A 23,141-nucleotide genomic window follows, 5' to 3' on the forward strand; every position below is an offset into this window, starting at 1 on the left:
ATATATGTGCACGTATATACACAAATATATGATTGTAGAGCTTACAAAAAATAAGCAAATCATGTAATTTAGAGAGGACTATTTTTATTTGTAAATACTTAAGTTGGGGCTAGTATTTTGCTCTTCTATTCAATAATGAGATGGAAAAATGTTTAATTCTATTACAACTAGAACTCTGTGCCTAAACATCACAATATAGCACATATTGTCTGTACAGTGTTACATTTCAGTTGATTTGAAAAGTTTTTGACTGTATAGATTATTTACTTTAGTGCTTTTTAAAATGCTATACTGGTAGACATGCACCACTTACAAAGTCTCCTGAGCCAAGCCTCTTTCCTAAAGAAGTTAATTGCCAGGTAAGAGACATCTGGGCTGTGCGTTTCTTAGTTTCCAACAAACAACTAATTTTCAGTCATTCTCCTCTAAAGAAAAAGAGGTGAAAGAACAGAAGCATCAGAAAATCTGCTATGATAATGTTACAGTCTGAGTACATAAGAGTAATCGCGTGCCGCTTCTTCAGAACACTGAATATTGCTTTTCTAGTAAGCTTACTAGTGCACATAGTTCAAAATACTAGTGCAGTGAAACCCAAGCAGAGCTTACCAATTAATATCACATCTATTCAAGCTACTTTAGCTCCAAAACATCCCAGACAGTGGCCAAGGAGTCTGTTGTTCAAAACCTGCAATAAAATCAATGTTTCAGTTTCAGCCTTTGTACCTTTCATCCTTCTTCAGATACTTCATTTTGGCAGAAAAGAAGTCAATAGCTTGAGAGGCATCGTCCTACAGAAGTTTTACCAGTAAGCTATAACCAATCCCTGCTGGAGCAAAAACCAGTGTCTGCAGTAACTTAACGAGTGTTTACTTTCAAAACACAATCTCTAAGGCGGTTATACTTTCCACTCAAGAATAGGACAACTGCAGAAATATTTTATGAGCAGTGACCCAACACCCACCTTTCCTTTTAACTCTCATTTTCACCTTCTCTTTCAGACAGGTACAAATATTACCAGAAGCCATGCAAGTTTTATTTAATCCAGTTGTATGAAATTTGACACTTCTTTACCACTTTCCCGTTTCTTATATGCACATGTACTTCTGGCTTTCAAAAGGCAGCAGGGCAGCCTTTAGACAAGTCTCAAGAATTTCTGCAGTAAGGATGAAACATTTCTTCCCGTCTTCCACATGTATGTCAAGACACCGGTGACAACCCTTGCTCCCCTGCTCCCGTTCTGGTGCCCCATGATAAATCATAAGCTTGTCAGATCTATTAACATTTTAGTATCTATCATGGGTGTACTTCAATAGCCTCTTTTAGCAGCTCACCAACGGCCACAAGCCTGTAAGTATTTAATTCTACAGCATAGCATCCGTCAACAGCCCCAAAGAATTTCAAATAATGCCGTATCCAGACTAGCTTCATGTGTTCTCCTCAGACCAAAGAGTGTTCTTTCATACAGCCAACACGAAGACCACAATACCAACGCAGCAAAAGGACCTCAGAAGCTACTGGTCTAGCACAGTTTTGATGCAAGCCAAGCACCCAACAGATAGGACAAGTTAGCACAGGCATTCTATATTTAGCCTTCTTGTAAAGCAGTTACGTTTTTAAAATAGCAATGGTTAAGTGTCTCCTCCCTCAGTTCCAAAAGGAGCCACAGACAGAACAGTAAATCAGAAGTCACAAACAAAGACCAAAGAGGAAAGACTAGCAACATATATTGTTCTTTATACATATGTACATGCTTATGGAGATTATGAGACATGTACACATTAAACACTGGAAAGTTTTCAAATAATTATACAATGCTTGTGAATGATTATGTATGTTCATAAAGTGATTAACTCAACTAAGTAATACTTTAAAAAAACATGAGGACGCAATTTTGCTGTGAAAGTACCTGTTCTAAATAGGATTCTGTCAAAAAAAGACTATTTCCAAGGAACTACAATAAACCAGGAGGCTGGACAACAGAAGCCATGTGCACTATATATATAGTTTGAGAAGTCCTATAAAATGCAACAATTTAATAGACAGCATAGTATTACAGATAGCTGGAAGGGGGGGAAAGTATAAACAACAGTAGTTTTTTAACTCCACACATTTTACATTTAAAAAAAGAATCACTTTTTTTACCTTACAAGTTGGGGCGCTGACTATGTGCGCATCACATCGATGTTTTCCTGGTGCGCTATGTCTAGGAATTTGCCCTAGCCTCCCAAGCTACCCAGGCTAAGGATACTGAAGTACTGAGAAGACAAAGTGTTACACAACAGAAGCTATTCGCTGTGTATATAGCAAGACATTCAAGAAGTTCTACAAAATCCAGAAGCTGTGAAGCATATTTGAACATCTGTTAACACACTATATACGCTCCAATAGAAAAAAAGAAAAATTGCTGCCTGCAATGAAAAGAACTACAGCTGCAAGAGGCCCGCAGCTGAGTACAAATGCTTTAATTAAATGCAGTGAAGCAGAGGAAGCAAGCAGCCCCTCTGGAAGCAAGTGTTTACAAGTCAGCACGCAGGGGCACATGGATGATGCAAAAGAGATGAACAAGTAGAGCAGCAAGTTCACTGTGGGTCAGTTCAAACAAGCCGCTATTCAGAGGAACCTCTGAGCCCTTTCTGTTCTCTCCTTACGGAAACTGCTCATTTGTGCCTTCTTTTACCTGAAGTCTGTACCCACCTCAATCTGCGACAGCTTCCTAAGGAAATCTATGAAACTGCTGCTGGAGAATAAACAAAAGCTTCTAAAATGTGATCAAGAAGATGCAGCAGCAATCAACCCCAAAAATCCCATGAAAGGAACTGCAGAAAAATTGAGTAGGAAGATTAACAGCAGGTGCTTTCATTTTAAAGTGGTGGCAGCCCATTCTTTCAGCATCACCTGATGCCCAAGTGAGCTTGTTCTCCCGACTCCAAAGCCCCAAGCAGTTAATGTGCAACACCTGTATCCTCTTGCAGCACCACATGCTAATAGCTACCTGTTCTAAACCGTCCCATTTGGATTTCTAAGCAGGTGATCTTAAAATAAGAGCTACCTAATGTTTCACAAGTGGGAAGAGGAATTAAGACAAAGATGACCTGTAAGCAGATTCCATGCTTTAAAGTTTATAATCATTCATCAAGACACAAGTCATCATCTTCACTTGACATGTTTTAATAGCTTTCTAACAAAAAATCAAAAAAACCATTCTGATGTGGTGACGCCACCACCTCAGGATTTAGAAATGGTATTACTTTAAGTATGCAGGTGACATTGGCTTTGCATTTTGCATTTAGGTTTTTCTGATGGGGGGTGTGTGTGCTCATAGCAGTGCCTGAAGAGATGGCCCTTTCAGGCAAGCTATCTTACCATGCTACCACAAATCCACCTTACCCTAAAAGATGCCTGACTTTGGTTAATTACTAAACCTACATGCCAAACACCTGTAAAGCTACCATCAGCAAAGGGAGCATCTGTTTCCAGATTCCTCATTCAGCTTCTATGCCAGCTACACTGATCACTGCTGCACCCAGGGTAGCAACTCCTGACACTTCAACAAAAGACAAACAAGCGCAAACCCCAAGAGTTTCCAACAGAATGACTGAAGTGACAAGAATGCATTTAATTCTAAAACAAAGAAGTGCCAAGAAGAGGCCAAGAACTGGCTGATTTTTTGATGATTATTTTTTTTGCACTTGCATTCCAGTCTTAGCATTTTTTTGTTTACAAAAGTTCAGTAAAATTCTGATTAGAAACAAGGTTATTTGATAGGTATTAGCATAACCTTTAGAGAAAAACAGTAACTGCTTCTTAGTTTTCCTAGTACCTTTCTTTCTATCAAGTCCGATTAAAAATATTTTAGTTCATTAATTCATACGTAACTAGTGTCCCCTACCAGTGGTTTAACTCATCAGTACTTTCCTCTTTCTCTACAGTAACAGTGGAGACTGATGCAACAGTGTAATCATTTGATGTTTTAAAAAAATTGCACTGTTCCCTGTCTCTAGTCAGAGGACTGCTACAAGGAAAGCCTTCACTGAATACTACTGGAGTGTTAAGTCCCTAAAATATCTTCAGCCACCTAATGTTCTGTAGAACTTCAAGTTGCATTTTATGCTCTTTGAACTCAAATATAGGTGCTAAGCACCTATTGGCTCTGAAATGCAGAAACCAGCACAGCAGCAGCTAATTCATCCAGAAGGTGACTTACTAGGCTGAGTGTAGCACATTCCTATTAAAAATGGATAACTTGGTTTTAAATTAGTCACAAAGAATGGAAGTTACCTTGCATGTTTTTCTTTCCAAATCAAATATTTAAGAGGAAAACCACAGGTGTCATTGACAAGGAAAGATTAGTTGTGGCTTAAAGCCACACACATAGATTGAAAAGTCTTGACACATGCTCTGCTCACTAAGTAACCTTGTAAGTGCACAATTTAGACTGATACCTGTTGTCACAGGAGAATTAGAAGCCTTTCATTTGTTTGCAAGAATCGTAATTTAATATTTTAATATTCTTAAAAAACCTAAAGTGGTAATTTCCATGATATCTACCGTGCCTAGCATTAATAAAGTATTTACGGCCGAAAGCATAGCATATTTTTGTCTCAAGAGGCCTCGCACTACAACTCGAGCCAGCTGAGCGGGTGGCAAGAGCAGGGGAACCAGTGGTAGCACCTGGGTGGGGGAAGAAAACCAAGCCAACGGTTCTCAAGAGTTTGTTTGCTCAGTGCAAACTAACCCGCCATAAAAAACTCCCAACATACCAGATCTTACCAAAGCACAGTTAAATCTAGAGCTCTGGTCTTTCATTTTTTTTTCTTAAAAACCCCCTAAACATATAAAAAACAAACCGAAACAAAAAAACCACCACCTTCAGCAAGGAGTGATTCAACTTAAGACCCAAATACGGAAGCAGCCTACTGGACTGTCGCGCTTGCAGCACAATAGAGAGGAAAAAGGTGATTATTACGAGTCCCACATTAGGTCATGTTAAGTAGGTGGTTATAGACAAGAGCTCTGCAAGCAAACAGAATGCTGGAGGGAAAACAGTTTATGGGTCCTCTACTGTTATATTTGGAAGAGAGCTCTTCCACTCGCAGGCTTGGAGAAGGTTGCATGAACAGTCAGAACAGCATATGTTGTTAACTCAGTTACTCAGTGAAAGCTCAACAGCTGCAGGAGGATTGCGTAGCTCTGGCCTGAAGCAGGCTTGAATCCTTACCCTAGATACTAGGCACAAGATTTTGAAAGTACACGTTGTGTGCTTTATGCAATGAATAGCAGGTCTCTGATCCAGCCTGGGAAGCCTTTATGAAACAGGAAAGGTAAGATGGATTTGAAAGATATAGGCAAACAAAACACAACTAGTCCCTCCCCTAAGTAAAAGCAGCTTCACAGAACTGGAGAATTATACTCAACTATTGACTTAATTGCAACTTAAAAAATAAGCATATTAAAAAGTCCTTGAAAGAACATGAAGCAAGAAGTTGTGCAGCACAGCAAGTGGGATCAGGAAATCTCCATTCTTCCTGCTAAGGACTTAAGAGTAACTGTCAAGTCCTCTCGTTCTAGCCTATGCAATTTATTCGAAGTTGATTACCTCTTCAAAGTACAAGGATTTTTTAAAGCCTATTTGAACAGATTAGGTGTCTGTTCATGGGAGCAATTAAAGTGTATTTGTGGGACACACTGATTTAAATTAACTTGCGAGAAGATTTCTGTCCTATAAACTGTAAAGAAAATTCTCATCTTCCACAAACTTTCATACACTGTCAGCAATATTCCAAACATCTCTTTAGCTGCTGTCTCTCTCCAAACTGAATCGGAATCTTTTAAGTTCAATTAGCACTGTCCTAGGAAAGTACATTAAGTAAGAAGTGCCGGATGACAGGTTTGCTCATTTAGAATCCGAGTTAACTTCTCACCTGATTTATGTGTTTGGACCACAAGCTTTACACACAATGCAGATCATAAGCCACGTGACACAATACAGTGTCAGTATAGCCTCAATGCCACATTTGTTCTTATGTTAGTATGCACATTCATATTCAGCCCACTCCCATAATTTAGCCATTTCCTTTCATTTCCATAGGTCTCTCTCCCCACCACACAATGCAACTGCTATTAAGAAGTCCCTGCTTATTTTAAACACCTGCCTTGTGATTCTGAATCATACAGCAAAAACTGTGTAAGAGAGGAAATCAAGCCTCCTAACTTTAGATTCTTGAATTCCATCCAAGTTAAGTGCCTAAAACAGTACGTGCAACTACTTGCATCCCTAGACATCTAGTTCTAGGATAATTTCATCAGGAATGAAGGAAAGGAAGTAGTATTTAGTTTCACAAGGATAAAAAACTATATGATGCTGTCTTGAATCTGGATTGAGGCTGACATGATGCATAGAAGTTAAAAGTGGCTAAGTACTGAATCATTTTCACTTAAGTGGTAAATCAGATGTTTGTTGATTAAAACAGGAATACCACAACTACTTTCTGAGACTCCTGGTGGTAGACTAGCCTAAACTGCTGCTTCTACAGCAGAGATAGGGCATACACGGAGGACGTAGTGGAAACTCCTACCATGCAATGCAAGGGCACTTTAAGAATGAATGTTCATTCTACATCCTAGAAAATTTCAATCAAGCAGTGGTTTTAATTTTTTCATTTCAAAAAATCTTACGGTAAGTTCTTCATATGCTCGTAAAAAGCAAAAGAGGCCTTACTTCTACATATCAGGATATTAATGTTCCAGAAGTGACAGTGGCTACAGAATTACCATCCTGAAAGGTGTAACAATTCAATTAGAATGAAATTAAAGGCTTCTGGTAATAATCACCACACTTACAGCTAATGGATATAGCTGAATCAAGAACAAAAGTGTCCCATTCACCCTACCTAGAGCTGATGGCTCTAAGCATTCCAGTTTCATTCACCGCAAATTGGTGTGCTGGAACTTTTGCTTTCACCAATTAGTCACAGTTCCTCCTGCTTCTCATAGTAAGAATAAAAGCTGCTCAAAGCTGTCACTGTTCCATATTCCAGAAAAGACAGTTGCGTAATTACTAATTATCTATCAACGAGTCATATTTGTTGCAGAGCAGGGAAAGCCAAAGCGAATGTCAACTCTGCGCTGAAGAAAAGTACAAAGATAACATTAGGGAGGAAAGCATTTATAAATATCTTGAAATTGGAAGCAGGGTTAAATTTAGTTCAAGATGGCAGAGAAGCAGCTCACAGTTTGGTTAATCAACCTTTAACTTGCAGTCATCTGCAGACAGAAAGGAGGACAGTTGTCTGAAGCAGCTCTGAAGAATACTCTAGAAGAGAGCAAGAAAACAGAATTTAAAGTGGTGAGACCTGTCAGCCTTCGCTTCTAAATTTGTGATGGTACAGCACATTAAATACACAAGCACATAATTCATATCAGCTCCACGGGAACTATTTTAGAGTTTTAGATTTACTCAAACACACAGTGAATGTCACCAGGCTGGGCAAAATAAGTTGCACATACTTCAGCACAAAAAAAATGACAAACAGCAAGAATACACTTTAAAGCAATTCACTTACTTACATTTCTCCAAAGCAACCACTTTGGTAACTTTTCTTCATTTGTTTAAAGTCTGCTCAGCAGATTGTGAAATATGTAACATGATGAAAATTTATACTTCCCAGCTCTGCACAGGGTTACTTCTCAGATCCAGATTACCTCTATAAACCTGTTCCTTGTTTTTGAACAACGTACGATGTAATACTGTACTATGAAGAAAGGGCAAGATGTTTAACAGCACAAGACACAGAAGGGATAACATCTTAAAACTTTTTTTTTGTTCCTTGCTCCCAATTTTTAATCAATTAAAGAGACCAACAAAACGCATCTATATTTGGTAGTTTAAGTCTTAAAGTCAAGGAAAGCTTTGAAACTGGTAGACCCCTAAACCACAGCTTACAGCTCATGCATGATCTCTAGAAGTGTGCTCTTAATAAAAAGGACAAATTCATGAAATCTGAGGATTCCAAGAAATTAAGGTTAAAAAACAAAATATCAAGCCATTTTTGTGACGCACTAACTTAATGCTACCATATCAATCCTCCCCACAAATTGTAGATGCTACCAATAGCTACAGTTGCTTGCAATTCCTTAAAATGTTAATCCAAAATCTACTGCAAAACCACATGAAAAAGCACCCATCTATTTAAGTAAATTTGAAACAAATGCTACAAATGAACAGGCAAGGAGAAAACTAGCTGACATACAAGAAAGTCACCATGACCAAGCACACCTCATCATGTGTTCTGATATCACCCCATGAAGGTATAGAGTTTTGGGAGTTTTGTTTGTTGTTTTGGGGGGGGGGGTTGATTCTGAAAGTTTTTGTTTTGCTTTTTAAAATGCAGTATTAGTCATAAACTTGATTTTCAAAGTTTCTCACAGAGGAAAGAGCATGTTCACGTATACCAAGATGCCATTTGCACTATCCAGTTATTTTCCAGAAATTAACACTAATAACATGCAAAAATACAACAAACACTGTAACACCACTTTCAAGGGATCTGTTTATTTTTGGTTTACAAACAAAGGCACCCAATATTTCTGTTTATGTCTTATAAAAGCTCACAGATTCAGCATTTGTTTCCAAACACCTGTTCCTACAGCAGAGAAAAACATTACAGGAAAATGTAATTTTTTTTCCTGGTCCCAAATTTAAATACCAGTAGCTGTTAAGTGATCATGTTGTTTCAGACTGCTCTTCTTCCTATGTAACTAAGTGGAATATGTCCTGTAACTTGCTAGTCAGTACAGTCAGTCTAGCTTACTGTATCAAAATACAGTTCCGCCGTATTTCTGACTGACATCTGTTACGTTCACACACTGGTATGAAGAACTGCAAAGAGAACAGGGTTTTGATATGGAAAAAAACCCCAGCAGTTTCAGATAGAATTTCACAGACTGACCACAGGAAGCGACAAAACTAATGTAATAAATGTGACACTGAATCTATTGTCAGTTAAATAGAATGACCGATGCGTTTGTGTAAGATACCAATAGTGCACAGAAACACAGTCTCCAAAGAGGGGAAAAAATTTGGTTTCTAAATTGGCAAATGTTTAAAGAGTAGAGGTTGTATATCCTTTTGTTCAAAGTAATTCTTTTCTTCATTATTTATTCAAAAGAATATATTTCTAAGCAGTGGTTTGGACCAGAAATCATCAGTTAATTGGCTTCATAGCTCTCAGTATTAACAAATCAACATTAGAAGTATCATGTGTATAGTTATAAACAACCGAAATTCATAAGTGAATTCCTTCACAGAATCATTTTCAGAATATGACCTGTCTTTTGCAAACTTCAGCCACATGCCAACATGGGACAAGGGGTGTCATTAGATAGTAGGCACCTCTGGAAAAAAAAAAATCTACAATGCAGGAATGCTTAAGCATACTTTCAGGTCTAGTAAGATACTTGGGGAGGCAACTAGAAGTGTAATACACCTAATGTACTTAGTTTAAGTGTAACATCTTCAATCACAGAAGCCATAATTTATTTTCAGCCACAGTCAGAGGTCTCTCACACAAGGTGTGGTCCTAGACCATTTAGGCTTTTCATCACTAGCTTTATATATACACAAGTAATTTTAAAAAGGAATTACAGCTTAACTACTTACTACAGAATATTTAGCTTCGACAAGGAAGCCAGTATCTTTTCAAGATGAGATATACACCTGTATGAAAGGTGTTCTCTTTAAAGAAAGTGTTTTCACAAGAATAGCAAAATAAGTTCTTTACATACTTAATTCAAATAGGACAAAAAACTACCAAGGGCAAGTATAATCTATCTCTTATGTAATTAAGTAATTATTTGCCTTTCCAAGCAGATTCAAGAACATATTCATCAGTATAAGCTGATTTTAATAAACAAACACTGGGCAAGGGTGGTGGTCAGTGCATCAATTAAAGGAACATTAAGGTGTTCTCAGAACTCTGTGCAACCAAAATTTAAAGGGATCTTCATGTACAGCCTTAAACAAGGACTCAATCTTTTCTTACAACCTGCTATTGTTACAGATGTTTTCCCTAGTGAAAAAAATTAACATGCATGAAACCCACATTACTTCAAGTTCAAACCTAGTGATTTCACAAGAGTTAAAAGATAGGTGGAAGAATTGTTAACATACTTTCATGTCATACTTTCATGTTGACGCATTTGCTCTGCTTGCCCCATAAAATGAGAGGTTTTAATGGGGTAGGGATGAGAAAGTGTGCTTACGCATTGGTGTTGTTCATGCATCAAAATTCATAGCTCAGATTTAAAAAAAATAATTCACGTATTAATTCAGTATTTGCTAACATTGCTTAGAATTTTAAAACAGGTGTATCTCTTAATGAAAAGCCTATAGTTTGTCCAGCTATCACCAGTAATAAAAACAGCAACTAAGCATCATAAATTCCTTTCAAATACATTTACTTTTTGAAGTCAGAAGTGTAACAAGCAAGTGCTGGCTCTGTGTTCCCAATAAAAATCATTTAAAAAAAAAAAAAAAAAAAAAAGACAGTCAGTGACTTTATTTTTGCCCCCCTCAGGGTTACATTTCCTTTTATCTACCCAATGATAGGATCAACTCAACTTTCAGAGAAGCGGACTGTTCATGCTGAACAAACACAAGTCGAACGCAGCCAGTTTTGAGCACACAACTGAATCATTAAATGCATTCTGAAGACCAGATCAGACAAAAGGCTTTTCAGTAATTAAGGAAGGTTGAAAGATTAGGTTTTGGGGTTTCTTCTGTTGTTCTTTTCTCTTTTTTTTTTTTTTTAAAAAGCAAAGTAGGCACCACTGTTGCATCTCTACCCTGAGAATAAGGGAAGAAGTGGCAAAAAGTAAAGGCCAATTACAAAAGCCCCTAAACTTTTTTTTTTCAGGATATCCACCATCATTTATACACTTTTGCAACTTGCAAAACCCTTTACGATTTAGAATTTTAAATAAATAGGTCTACAGCAACTAGCAACTACTAAGTCAGTATTTATCTCGCTCAATGTGAAGTAAAACTTAAAAAAAAAAATTCATGTTAAGGCAGATTTCAATCAAACACGTTCCAAATTGCACAGTTATGTTGGTCAGTGGTCTAAAAGGTTTTCCCCAGGTCAAAGAATTAAAGTTATTTAAATGCTTGTCTAATGCCAATTCAACCTGGCACTTGACCATTTTATTTTCTCTGTTTCCAGGAAGATGCACAACTAGCATTACATATACCATACTGTATATTTTGCACTCAAATTTAAGATGAAATTATGCTTTTACAAAATGTGAGATGACTACATGTTACAGGCTTTGTGCAGTTAGACCACCATGTGCATAGATGTCCTAATGCTAAATTCTCTTCTTCAGTATCTCATAGTACTGGAGGCTCTGAAGTAGGAGAGGAACTTGTAACACAGACTAACCACAAAGTACCAGATATTTCTTGCCATTTGTGATCTTGCAATAAAGATACGCCAAATCAGGATCACAAGAACTGTATTGAAGCCATAGCGTATATTCCTCAACCTAAGGGAAAACAAAAGAAATCATTAAAAGTCAAGGTACCAAGATTACAGGAAAAAAACCACTAAAAACTAACTTCTAATGTAGAATTTATCTATCCATCTCAAGATACATTATGAATGCCATTAAGTCAATGACAGACGTCAGCTGATAAGTGAAGGGCCAGACAGAGAAGGCTTTTCCATAGTTCACTGCTGAAAAGTGGAACACATGAAAACTAAGACACAGTCAGCCCTGTAGCTAACCACATGTAATTCTGCTTTATAGCTGCTTGATAAAAACCTCTTAAAGATAAGGTCATAGACACGGTAACTTACCTATGGAGGGCTGCCATCCACCCCAAAACCAAGGAAATATTTAACAGTATCAACTCCCCTCCTCCCCTCCACATATTTAAAACTTCATGTATATGTAGAAGGAATGCCAACTGATTCTGACAAAACAAAAAAATCATAGGATTTTCCAGCCACAGTGCCCAGAGTCTTCACTGCAATTTTAAACTCCTTCCTTCTCAGGGAACTATATTTAAAGATTAGGAGAAACTAAGTATCCTTTCAGGGCAACCATGACTTCTAGCAATCCTCTCACATGTAAAGATGGAAGCATCAAGACAAAAAGCAACCAGAATTTGCTCAGATTTCTCAGACACGGAGCAATCTCTTTGGTTCAGTAGAGAATGAAAATTTGTATTTCAAAAGGCAGCTCTTTTTAAGGAAATACTCACTGCCCTCATCTTTTTTTTACAAGGCTGAGTGTTACTATAGCTAGACCTTCCTCTACATACCTTATTTGTAGAAAAAACCAGTATAAACTTCTCCATTACATAACGTAAAGCCCACATCTCAATATGCAGAAATTACACTCAGTAGCTCCCTAGAGAAGCCAGGTCCCCTACACTGCCAAATCTGGTTAATACTGAAGCAGCGGAGTTAAGAGCTAGATGGTAACAGAAGAGACCAACTTCATGCCTCAAAATAAATACATGTTAGAATCTAAACCTGTTGCAAAATAATCTACTTAGAAAACAAGAACTGCGGTCAACCTGATGCTGTTCCAGTACAAGGCTATTTCTCATGTAATTTTTTGTACAATCTTTTGTACAAAGAATAACAACTGTATAACTCCTATGCATTTTTTAACAGCATCTAAATTTAAAAAAAAAAAAAAAAAAAATCAGAAGGGAACACCTCTTCAGCTATTCCCACCATAATCACAGATTATCATCTTTCAAAAGTGTATTTGACATTGTAACACATCACACCAATTTACTCTACAACTGCAAATCCTTGTCTTTAGACGAATAACACAAGTAGTGAACTACACATTTTTTCTTTGCGTTATCAGGATAGCAGAGGTGAAGTCGTATTGCAGAACAAAATTAATCACTTCTCCTTCACTTTAAAGTAAAAAAGTCTACAACCAGCTTTATGGATCAGCCAATAACAAAACAAGGGCAACTGTGCCAGTAAAATTCTGGACAGTAAGTGCATTCAAATTGGAGGAGTTAAGCCACAGAAAAAAGGGGTCACATTAGAGCACCAACATCAAAGTTTCCTGTTCTGAAGTGGGGAGTCCATGCCTGTTTACTCGCCTGGTTCAAAAGATCATATTCCCAGAAGAAACAACCATTGTTCTACTAAAATTCCTTAACCAAACAAGCCATTCTGACCTTTGTGTTACTGTGTACCTTTTTACCCTCCAAAAGATACTTGGGTAGAAAAAAAAAAAAATTAGAAACCTGGACTACTGCATACACTAGTGATCAGAGCTACAACCATAATCCCAACCTAATACTGTAACCATTAATACTGAGAGCAACAAATAAAAGATGACAGATGTCATCTGACTTCTTTAGAAAATGCTTCAGACCACTGGACTGGAACTGAACAATTGCACAGGACCTAAACAGGTACTATAAAACACAATTAAGTCATAACATGGATAAGCAAAATTTGACAAGGGCAGGAGAACACAGAAAATTTAAACAGAGGAAAACAAAAACTTATGCTTACTTATTCAAGTGTTTCCTAGCTGCAGGGAGGCCAGACATTTCTTCATTCAGCACATATTTCTTTGTTCCCATGCAGTAATTTTCCATGTACTCAGCCCAATGTAGTTGTCGAACATCAAAATTAAAGGTCTGCATAAAATAAAAGCTTTCACTGTTAGTCATCTAAAAATTCACCTGCTATATACAGTAATTTAAAGGAAAAAAAAATGCCTTTACACCAGATAATTCAAATGTCTTCTATGCAAAAAAGTTACCTTGTCCTTAAACGTAAGAATGATCTAGATTTAGATTCCTTTTCTGACTCAACCAGCAGATTCTTATAGTATCTCTTCCAAATTTCAACTATTTCACGCCTTACTTTTGCTCCTCAGCAGTTACATTCTTCCCTCACTTCCAAGTGCACTGCTTTCCCACTTTGTCTGTCTGTAAGGATCTCCATTCTAGCAATGACTGGGTTTTATATTATGTTGTTTCCTTTTAAGCAATAAAACAATTCCAATGTGTTATAGAATAAACAATACTCTGTGCCAAGTTTACTGTTCAATAAATGCAGATTTTTTAGCTGTGCTTATAGTTGCACCAGTATATTTTAGGAACAACCATGTGAGTATCTTCCTCAGGAGAGGAAGTTACTACAGTAAATTTATAACTCAAGGTTTTCACTGATGTATAGGATTTCCTCACCTCAAGATTCTACAATAACAGCCCATTTAAGTCCCAATGAATACCAAGATTTTCCTAGGTTTTCAACTTTACCAATTTTGTTTCAGGTAATAGAATAAGCAGGACCATTAAGGAACGAGAGACAAGTACACAGTTTCGTGCAGTGAAACCGTATTCAGCTTTAAAAGTTGTTATACACACAGTGAATTCCCAAGTCCATGCTTCCAAATAAGCTGCTTAACCGCATAGCAGGTGTGTTATACAGTGAAAAATAAACCTATTAAAGCCATTACGGTTATGAAGACAATCCCTCAGAACAAGCCTCTGTAATTTAGCATTGTTTCTAAGTTAAAGGTCAGTGTGTAGTTCCAGTTGTGATATAAAATACATACACAATTAACAGCCTTCCAGTACTGGCAAGTTATTAGAATCTCTCAATTATTTTCTGTAATATATCATCATAGCAAGAATGCAAAAAGTAAAGACAGTAAAGTTTCAACCATAATTTCAACTATTTCTTTATTGCTGTATGTACATCTTATTGGAAATCCAGCTATTTGAAAATCCTAACAGTCCAAAGCTCTGGAGTTACTTTGGTTTTGTTTTTTAAAACTTTTCCTGAATTCAGGTTGCTGGGGGAGGGAAAAAGGGGGAAAGAGTGGAAATCTTCTCCACACAAGAATCACTGAAAGCTATTCTATTTCCTCCTTATAGAAAGTTTACTTAGAAGTTGGGCGCCTTTTCTTATTTACAGAACTAGATTCTGCAAAACGCTTGAATAGGAAAGACACCTTAAAGATCAGAAAACTGTTTCAAATGCATAAGGGAATTTGAATTTGAGTCTCTTAAAACTGACTAGTGATTTTTATTCTGCTAAATATTAACCAGCAAAACTATCGCAGAAACAAAAGGGGGGGGGGGGGGAAGGCAGAGATTGACCTCTGTTGCAATACTTTAACACATATAGGTATCTTCCTGTGAGTCATCGCAGGGGTGGGGAATGACTCCGTTCCATTACAGCTTCACTACTGCACAAACACATTTTGAGTAAGTTGGAAAGAATCCAGTAAGATTTGCACCACTTTTCCCTGCCATGAGGGGCAGGGAGGTGAGAATCTGGCAGCACAGGTACCCATGCAGGAATCAGATAGCTTTGGTCAATACTAGCCACTAGGGCAAACCAGCTAGCCTCATCCAGGTTGTATTGGGTTTGAGTGGCAAGGCTGTGGTAGCAGGGGGAGCTACAGGGGCGGCTTCTGAGAAGCTACTAGAAGCTTCCCCCCATATCCAATAGAGCCAATGCCTGCCAGCTCCAAGATGGACTTGCTGCTGGCCAAAGCTGAGCCCTTCAGCAACAGTGGTGGTGTCTCTAGGATAGCGTAATTAAGAAGGGAAAAAAGAAAACTGTGGTACTGCAGCCAGAGAGGGGAATGTGAATATGTGAGAGCAACAACCCTGCAGCCCCCCAGGTCAGTGCGGAAGGAGGGGCAGGAGGGGCTCCAGGCACCGGAGCAGAGATTCCCCGACAGCCCGTGGTGAAGCCCACGGTGAGGCAGGCTGTGCCCTCAGCCCACGGAGGTTAATGTGGGGCAGATCCCCACCTGCAGCTCATGGAGACCCCCCGCTGGAGCAGGTGGGTGCCCAAAGGAGGCTGTGACCCCGTGGGCAGCCTGTGCTGGAGCAGCTCCAGGCAGGACCTGTGGCCCCATGGGGAGAGGAGCCCAGGCTGGAGCAGGTTTGCTGGCAGGACGTGTGACCCTGCAGGGGACCCAGGCTGGGGCAGGGTGTGAAGAACTGCAGCCCGTGGGAAGGACCCATGTTGGAGAAGTTTGTGGAGAGCTGTCCTGTGGGACCCCACACTGGAGCAGGGCAGTGAGGAACCCTCCCCCTGAGGAAGAGGGAACAGCAGAGACATGTGATGGACTGACTGCAACTCCCACTCCCCGGCCCCCTGTGTCACTTGGGGGAAGAGGTAGAGAAATCATGAGTGAAGTTAAGCTTGGGAAGAAGGGAGAGGTGGAGGAAGGAGTTTTTAAGGCTTAGGTTTATTTCTCATTACCCTACTCTGATTTAATTGGTAATAAATGATATCAGTTTCTCCAAAGAGAGTCTCTTTTACTGATGACTGTAATTGGCGAGTGATCTCTTCCTGTCCTTATCTCGATCCATGACCCTCTACTTACATTTTCCCTCCCGTGCCCAGTGAGGAGAGGAGTGATAAAGCAGCTCCAGTGGGCACCTGGCATCCAGCCAGGATCAACCCACCACACAAGTATTTCTGTTAGTTTGGGATTGGTAAAATAGAGCACCAAAATAGAGGCTCACGGATAGTCAACAGCACATAGTGGGAAGCCTAAGATTTTTCCTTTGAGCTCTTTCATTTACTCTTACTCAGACCCTGCACTCAACACTTTTCCTTCTTCCTCACTGATCTTCAGGACTTCTGTGTCATCCTGCTTCTGTTACACTTTCCCCCCTGCATGGGGCAGTTTTAGTCACACAGCAAGAGTGCACTTCAGAAAGAAGCGAGAGAAGTTACACTTGCATTTCTTTACATACATGTGTGACTGACCAGAGCATGAGAAGAGTATATAAAAGCTTACTAGTTTAAAAACAAGCAAAAAAGTCTTTCAAAAATCCACCTCCCGTTCCTCAGAAAAGAGACACCAGTCAAGTAGTAAATCCTTGTTTTATTCATGACTTAGGGAAAACCCTAACAGCTTGGCCACTTGGTTGATCTATGACCAACACCGGATCACATGATCTGGCCACTCCGAAGACAATCACCTTTTACATCAGGCCTCCTTCCAAGGGGTCCTGCCCTTCCTCATGTCTGATCAAATCCATGAGCTATAACTTATAACACAGCCCTGGCACAACTGAAAGGATGCGACAGGAATCTCTGGTGCTGAGTTAGTACTAGGATTAGCTCCACATGATAGTAAGCAGCATCACCAGCTCATGTCCTTACTCAGTCTTGAATAAAGGGGCTTATATTTCACTTTCAGTCCCCATGCCCACATCACACAGCTACTTGCCTTTTTGTCTTCAGGGTTTAGCTGGTTCATTAGCATAGTCATATTTTCAGTATTCCAGATCCAAGAATTGCTTGTAAAGTATTCTAATACCATCATGGCCTTATGAAGACGTGTTATTGTTTTCATCATCCTACAGTCCAAGGCATGGAATGTACAGGTTACAGTGGTAAAGATTAGTTCAAACAAGACAGACAGTAAGATTTTGAGGTTTTTAACCCTTCAACCCCACACCCCTATGTTAACATATCCCATCTTGCTCTGCATGTTATATTAGATCAATAGGGTATTTCTGCATATTATTAAAGGGGACTTTGGCTGTCCAACCTTTATATAGAATCAGAAATTATAGGACAGTCCTTTTTTCCTAATCCTACTTCTCAGTGCAACCATAAGTTATAATCTCTTATCTTTTTTAGTGAAAAAAAACCATTGTCTTCTGTTGGTAACTCTTTGTTCAGGACAAACACAGAACACTTTTCCACATACTGGAGTATCTAGCTGTTCTGAACAACACAACTTGACAAGAGTGTCAAATTGCACAGTGCAGAACATACACACGCAACAACTTTAAGCAAGGGAGTAAGTTCCCCTGATCTTCCTGCACACTGTGCAAGACACCAGATCTCTGTAATAAAACTGGTTTACTATGGTGACTAAAAGATCAAGGCTTAAAACCACCAGAAACATGGCTTAGCCCATTATCCCTACTGCTTTTGCAAAGGGCAGGAAAATATTTAAGGGCATAGAAAGACCATCGTAGATCCTGCCAAGTTAAGTGATTAGTTCCATGCTACTTCCAAATATGCAGAAATAACCTTCCATCATCCCTTAATACGCCAAGGAAGCAAATCTACAACACCATAACCCGGAGTATGGAGAAACTATGTTATAAGGATCAATTTGGGCAAGTTTCTCTCCCAGACTATCTGAAGTGGACCCCAAAAAAATGCAAGTTATCCAGAATCAAAGTTCCCACATTCATGACAAGAAAATTGTTTCAAATTACTACTGCTAGCACTGTAACACCCAATATTATTAAGTAGTAACTAGTACCACATAACCTAATGTTAAATTTCTGCTTTGGGTGCTCAAGGTATTTCCATCTTTCAGAACTGCTTCCAAATTAATCCTTATAGCAGCCCACACTGATCATTTTAAGTAGAGGGAGGAGCAGAACAACCCAGTGCTAACTGGAAATGGTTCTGACAGTCAGTTATGTTCAATGAAGTTCATAGAAGCAATAAAAAACACTGATTTTTCTCTGAAAGCTGCTTTAGATGCATTCCTACTTGTAAAAGGGATACAGCATATTGTCCCAGAAACTCTTCTAAAGAAAGTATTTTGCACCACATTAGTGTCATTAATGGCTGCCATCTCAGTAGCTAAGGAAATACCAAAATTGCCTCTTTCACCTCATGAAATGGAGTAATACAAATTGCAGACACCATTGAAAAAGTAAGAGTATCTCTAAAGCACAAAAAGCACAAATATTTTTCCTTGAACCCCACAGGAACCTATCTGCTGAGTAATTCAGAGTTGTATTCCAATCTTAGACCACCAATAGATGTTTCTAGATGCTTTCAAACACCTGTTTATAAGTTTCACCAGTTGGGCAAGGTGGTTCAGGTCAGCTCCCACTGTTGCCACAGTCCCTCTGATTCACAAATAGGAATGCAGACCATGCATCCAAACACATCCTGTGCTAACAGGACTGAACTGAACACAAACCCCAGTATCATTTCAGTGAAAAAAAAATAAAAAATAAAAATCAGGAAAGAACTTGAAACTTGGAAAACAAAGATCTCACTGGTCAGATAAGCCACAAAGGCCTCATAGCAAAACGGTCTGGATAAAAAATAGTGCCAAACAGAACACGGTGGCTAAGTACTTAAGACTTTTTGCAGAGGCCTGTCTATTGATGTCTTAAGATTATTTAACGTAGTTGACTTGCCCTTTTGTGCCTACTCAGTTCACATTCTTACACTAAGCTGGGACAGCAGCTGAGTTTTAGTTAGGGTGCTTAGACTGCTACAGTTTACGAAAACTTGAGCCCCTGCAAAATACTAAACGATGCAAATGAATATCTGAATTGACAAGTATAGACTTTGAGCTTATTGCTGGCTACTGACATTAGTTTTCACTCTTCTCTCTAATGAAACACGAAACTACATTTAAACTAATGTTATCCCAATTTGGGGTAACACTAATGTAGACTAACCTCTGCTGGGGATCTTGCTGTCTCTACTTGCAGATATGATTTTAAAGCATAGCTAAGCTAATTAAAAAAATAAATCAAGTGGCTGAAAAGAGTTGTTCTACCTCAGCTCCAGACTTTTTCCCCTCCCTCCAACTCAAAATTGGATTTAGTGACTGACCACAGAACCACCTGATTAAATTCATCACTCATCAGTTGGTTTTTTTCTTTGTAGGGCTAGTTTCTTATGTATCAGCCAAAATAATTGTCTTCACATCCTCTCAATTGCTAGATTCATTAAAGTTTGCAGAAGACTACCAACTTTCTTGGTGACAGCTTGTCAGTTTGCACTAAATCAACCTGAAACTACTTTTTTTTTTTTTTTTTAAGAAGAAAAGGTATGCTGACAGCCTCTCAGACAAGTCAGCAATGAGTGTCATTTAGTAGACACTTGTGCAGCTCTGGCAGACTAAGATCCAGCAAATGGGAATACGCCCGTGACTCAAAAAAGATCATGAATACACATAATGGAACTTTATCTCTCAACCTGAAGTTTTGAAATATATACTTCATAGGTTGTTCCACAGATAGCCATTGGTTACAAGTCATAAATACCAAAGCCATATATAATCATTCAGTATATCAAGTATCGCATCAGACCTTCTTCATAAGCTGAAGACAGAAAAGAAGTCAGACCTGCTGATCATCATAAACAACTGAACAGTCACCAAATCAGTGTGACAGCATGCAAGACTTTCACCTAGATACCAAGCAGAATTTTGCTTCTACTAGGCCATCCTTACTGCCACTATAACACAAAATATATTACAACAGTTTGGGAAACACATGACAGGAATCAAAAATTTTAAGCAAGAGTTAATTTAATTATCTGTAAGTTTGGTGGGCATGTTTCCATAGCAGACAATTGGAAGTGACCTGGCTTAAGGCTGTGACTGCATTTTTAAGAAGTCTTACACACAACTATTGTCTCCAAGCTAAAAACAGTTCTGATGCTAAATACAGACTGATCCTTCAGTGGATCTATGGGCTGCCAATCTGCAAGTGTCTGCATAAGCATTAGATATAGTTAATTACATACTTTTTTAAAGATTCCTCTAAAACACATAGAACAAGCTTTCAGATTTGTCTTTGTTCAGGTTTTCATTTTGGCTGTAAATTTTGAAGTGTAAGACATACTACTGGTATTCTTATCTTTCCAGCATCTCTGTGCACAACTTACAAGTGCTTCCAAGAGGAAAACTCACATTAATCTATTCAACAAAAATGTACTGTACTCTCTACTCATTTCTGGTTTGTAAGAGAGGAACTACATGAAAGGTGCTTTATATTAAGTTTTAAGCAGCTTTAAATTCAAGTGATAGATATGAAATTATGTCCTTTACATCCTCCCTACATACACCAACCACACCTTCCCTTTAACTTTATAAGAAGCAGTAACAGAAAATTAATTGCTGGAGAAAACCCTGAATTACTACTTGAAATATGTCATGTCACATTCTGTAATCGGAAAGACCTGCTGGGTTTGTATTTTAAAAGGCTTTAAGATTTCAAATACACTGAATTCTTTCTAAATAATGTATGGTTCTGTTGTGCTAAGTTACAAGAGAGAACTATGCCTTATATGAAAGTTAGACAATTAATAAGCTTTGTTACACAACTAACTATATATGGCAAGTTACTGACAACGCTATCCTTAAACTCAGATGCTAAAGATTACCACCGCTATTTATGTAGTTACACAATGCTGTAATAGTCTTAAGTATTCAGTATAAAATATTAAATCTTCATTATGTCAATCTTTCTTGTACATGCTCTATAAAATCTGGAAGACATATTATATACATTATTGCTTACTTTAACTGTTAATGTTATCAAAAACCTGTTCAATTCAAGAACCTTAAGCTAGATGCAAAACCAGCAAAAAGATTTCCATCTCAGTAAAAACATTGCTTCCGCAAGCGAGATGCAAATGATTTCATATTGCAGGAAAATGTCAGCAGGTAAGTTTCCAGAAAATTCCTGAACAGGAAGGTATTTTTTTAAATTATTATTGTAAACATAATCCTTTAATTCTGAAGGGTCATAGGCCTGATCTATTTCTTCCACTTGCTAAAAATGTCTCATTCAGTCGCAGTGCAATATCCTGACACTATGACATGTAACATGAGTGAAGTTACATTTCTGTGTAGGTTCAATTGCTCAATAGTTTTTCCTACATTGTATGCAATAAAGACCTCAGAAGTGTATTCAGACTCAGCACAGAGTGGCCAGGCTATTGACTACGTGTAGTCGAATTAGCACAGTATTTGAATTTTCTTGTGCTGGTTTTACTATAATGCTCAAGTTTTTTTCTGCTAAATCGTGGTGGGAAAGGTCACATTTTAGATTAAGCCATCCCTTCTTCACTCAGAACAGCATTATATTGAGTTTAATAATTTCCAATAAAGTTTCCAAGGCTTTAGAAGTTTCCTAGTACATGCTGCCTGGTAATTACAACCATCCTGTCAACTGGACAGAATGGCAACAGCAATAGCAGTGCATTCCTATACCATGACTGTCTTCAGTCCATCCGTTAAAGCAGCTTTCAAAGTACTTTGAACCAGAAGACCAGAGAAGTGGCAGAGTAAAAGTCTGTCTCAAGTTTCTTCTATTATTAAACAACACATGAAGCACATATAGGATTTAACACTGCATGCCTTGCTTGCATCTATATATTTATTTGCTTCTACTGCTCCTATTGCAGGCTCCCACTTTTTAAATGCTTAAAAAAAAAAAGAGCACTATATAATGAAAGTTATATTCCTATAAGTGGGCTGGGTATCAAACTTAAAAGCTTTTCTTTCCAGTGCATTTGAGTAACCTTGGTGACTGAACAATTGCTAATTTTAGTTCCATCTCCCATCTTTCCTCCAAAGTAGAAATCTTGTGCACGATAGGAAACTCACCCACCCACTGTTATAGTAGACTAATTAGGAATACTTGTATCAGTAATACTTCACAGGCTAGAAAAATACATATTTAACATCACCAACTGTACTAGTACTGATTAAAGTTCTAAATTCCATCTTCAGACATCAAGAAAGTCCAGGAAAAGCAAACACAGGATTCAACATTCCCAATTGTATAATATAAAACTGCTAAGAGTCTTCTAAACAACATGATTATTCACAGTGTTGTTTTACACCCACTGGTCAAATTCTTAAAAGACTAGACAACTTTTAAAGACTGACAAGATTCTGGCAGCACAACTCCCTAACCATTTGAAAGACAGCAGGTTGGCATTTATAGTATAACCATTTTTAGTGAGTGATGAAATCTTCACATCTGTCAGGGAATTTCTACCAATTTTTATTAATAACTTAACATTGCAAAAGAACATAAAAGCTAGGAACGTACTCAATACCTTCTTTTGATCTGAAGAGCTTACATTTTTAATGTGGAAAGATTACCCCACAGGCACAGTCTCCTGCCACTACTGTTGCTGTATTACACTACTGAATAACTGAACCCAAGGTAGTTCAGAACTTTTCTCCTACAAACCACTCACATGGCTTCCTTCTACTGATGCAGTGCCAAGTCTGTTACAGAACTCTTCCCCTCCTGGTAAGACAGACCTAGACTACAGGACACTTGTCTTAATACACTGTCGCCACAGTGGAGATTTTATAGAGCCTAA

General features: G+C 38.3%; 1 protein-coding gene and 1 long non-coding RNA gene across 4 annotated transcripts in view; one reads left to right on the top strand and one right to left on the bottom strand.

The window, feature by feature from the left end:
* The first annotated feature begins 606 nt into the window (after positions 1-606).
* On the top strand, positions 607-10,799 carry LOC308070602. Its single transcript, XR_013930778.1, has 2 exons — positions 607-669; positions 2,128-10,799. It is a non-coding gene; the product is annotated as an uncharacterized lncRNA (long non-coding RNA).
* Positions 10,529-23,141, bottom strand: part of FAR1 (fatty acyl-CoA reductase 1) — a 37,737-nt gene continuing 25,124 nt past the window's right edge. For 2 of the 3 annotated variants that reach the window (XM_080404746.1, XM_080404747.1), the window contains exons 10-12: positions 17,251-17,380; positions 13,551-13,678; positions 10,529-11,541 (exon numbers count right to left, since the gene is read on the bottom strand). In XM_080404746.1, the coding sequence (XP_080260872.1) occupies positions 11,379-11,541; positions 13,551-13,678; positions 17,251-17,380 (421 nt within the window). In that variant the 3' untranslated portion in view covers positions 10,529-11,378. The remainder of the gene's footprint in view (positions 11,542-13,550; positions 13,679-17,250; positions 17,381-23,141) is intronic. The other variant, XM_080404748.1, reaches the window with a different exon arrangement.

This window comes from Falco punctatus, assembly GCF_963210335.1.
Source record: "Falco punctatus genome assembly, chromosome: 10".
NCBI lineage: Eukaryota > Metazoa > Chordata > Aves > Falconiformes > Falconidae > Falco > Falco punctatus.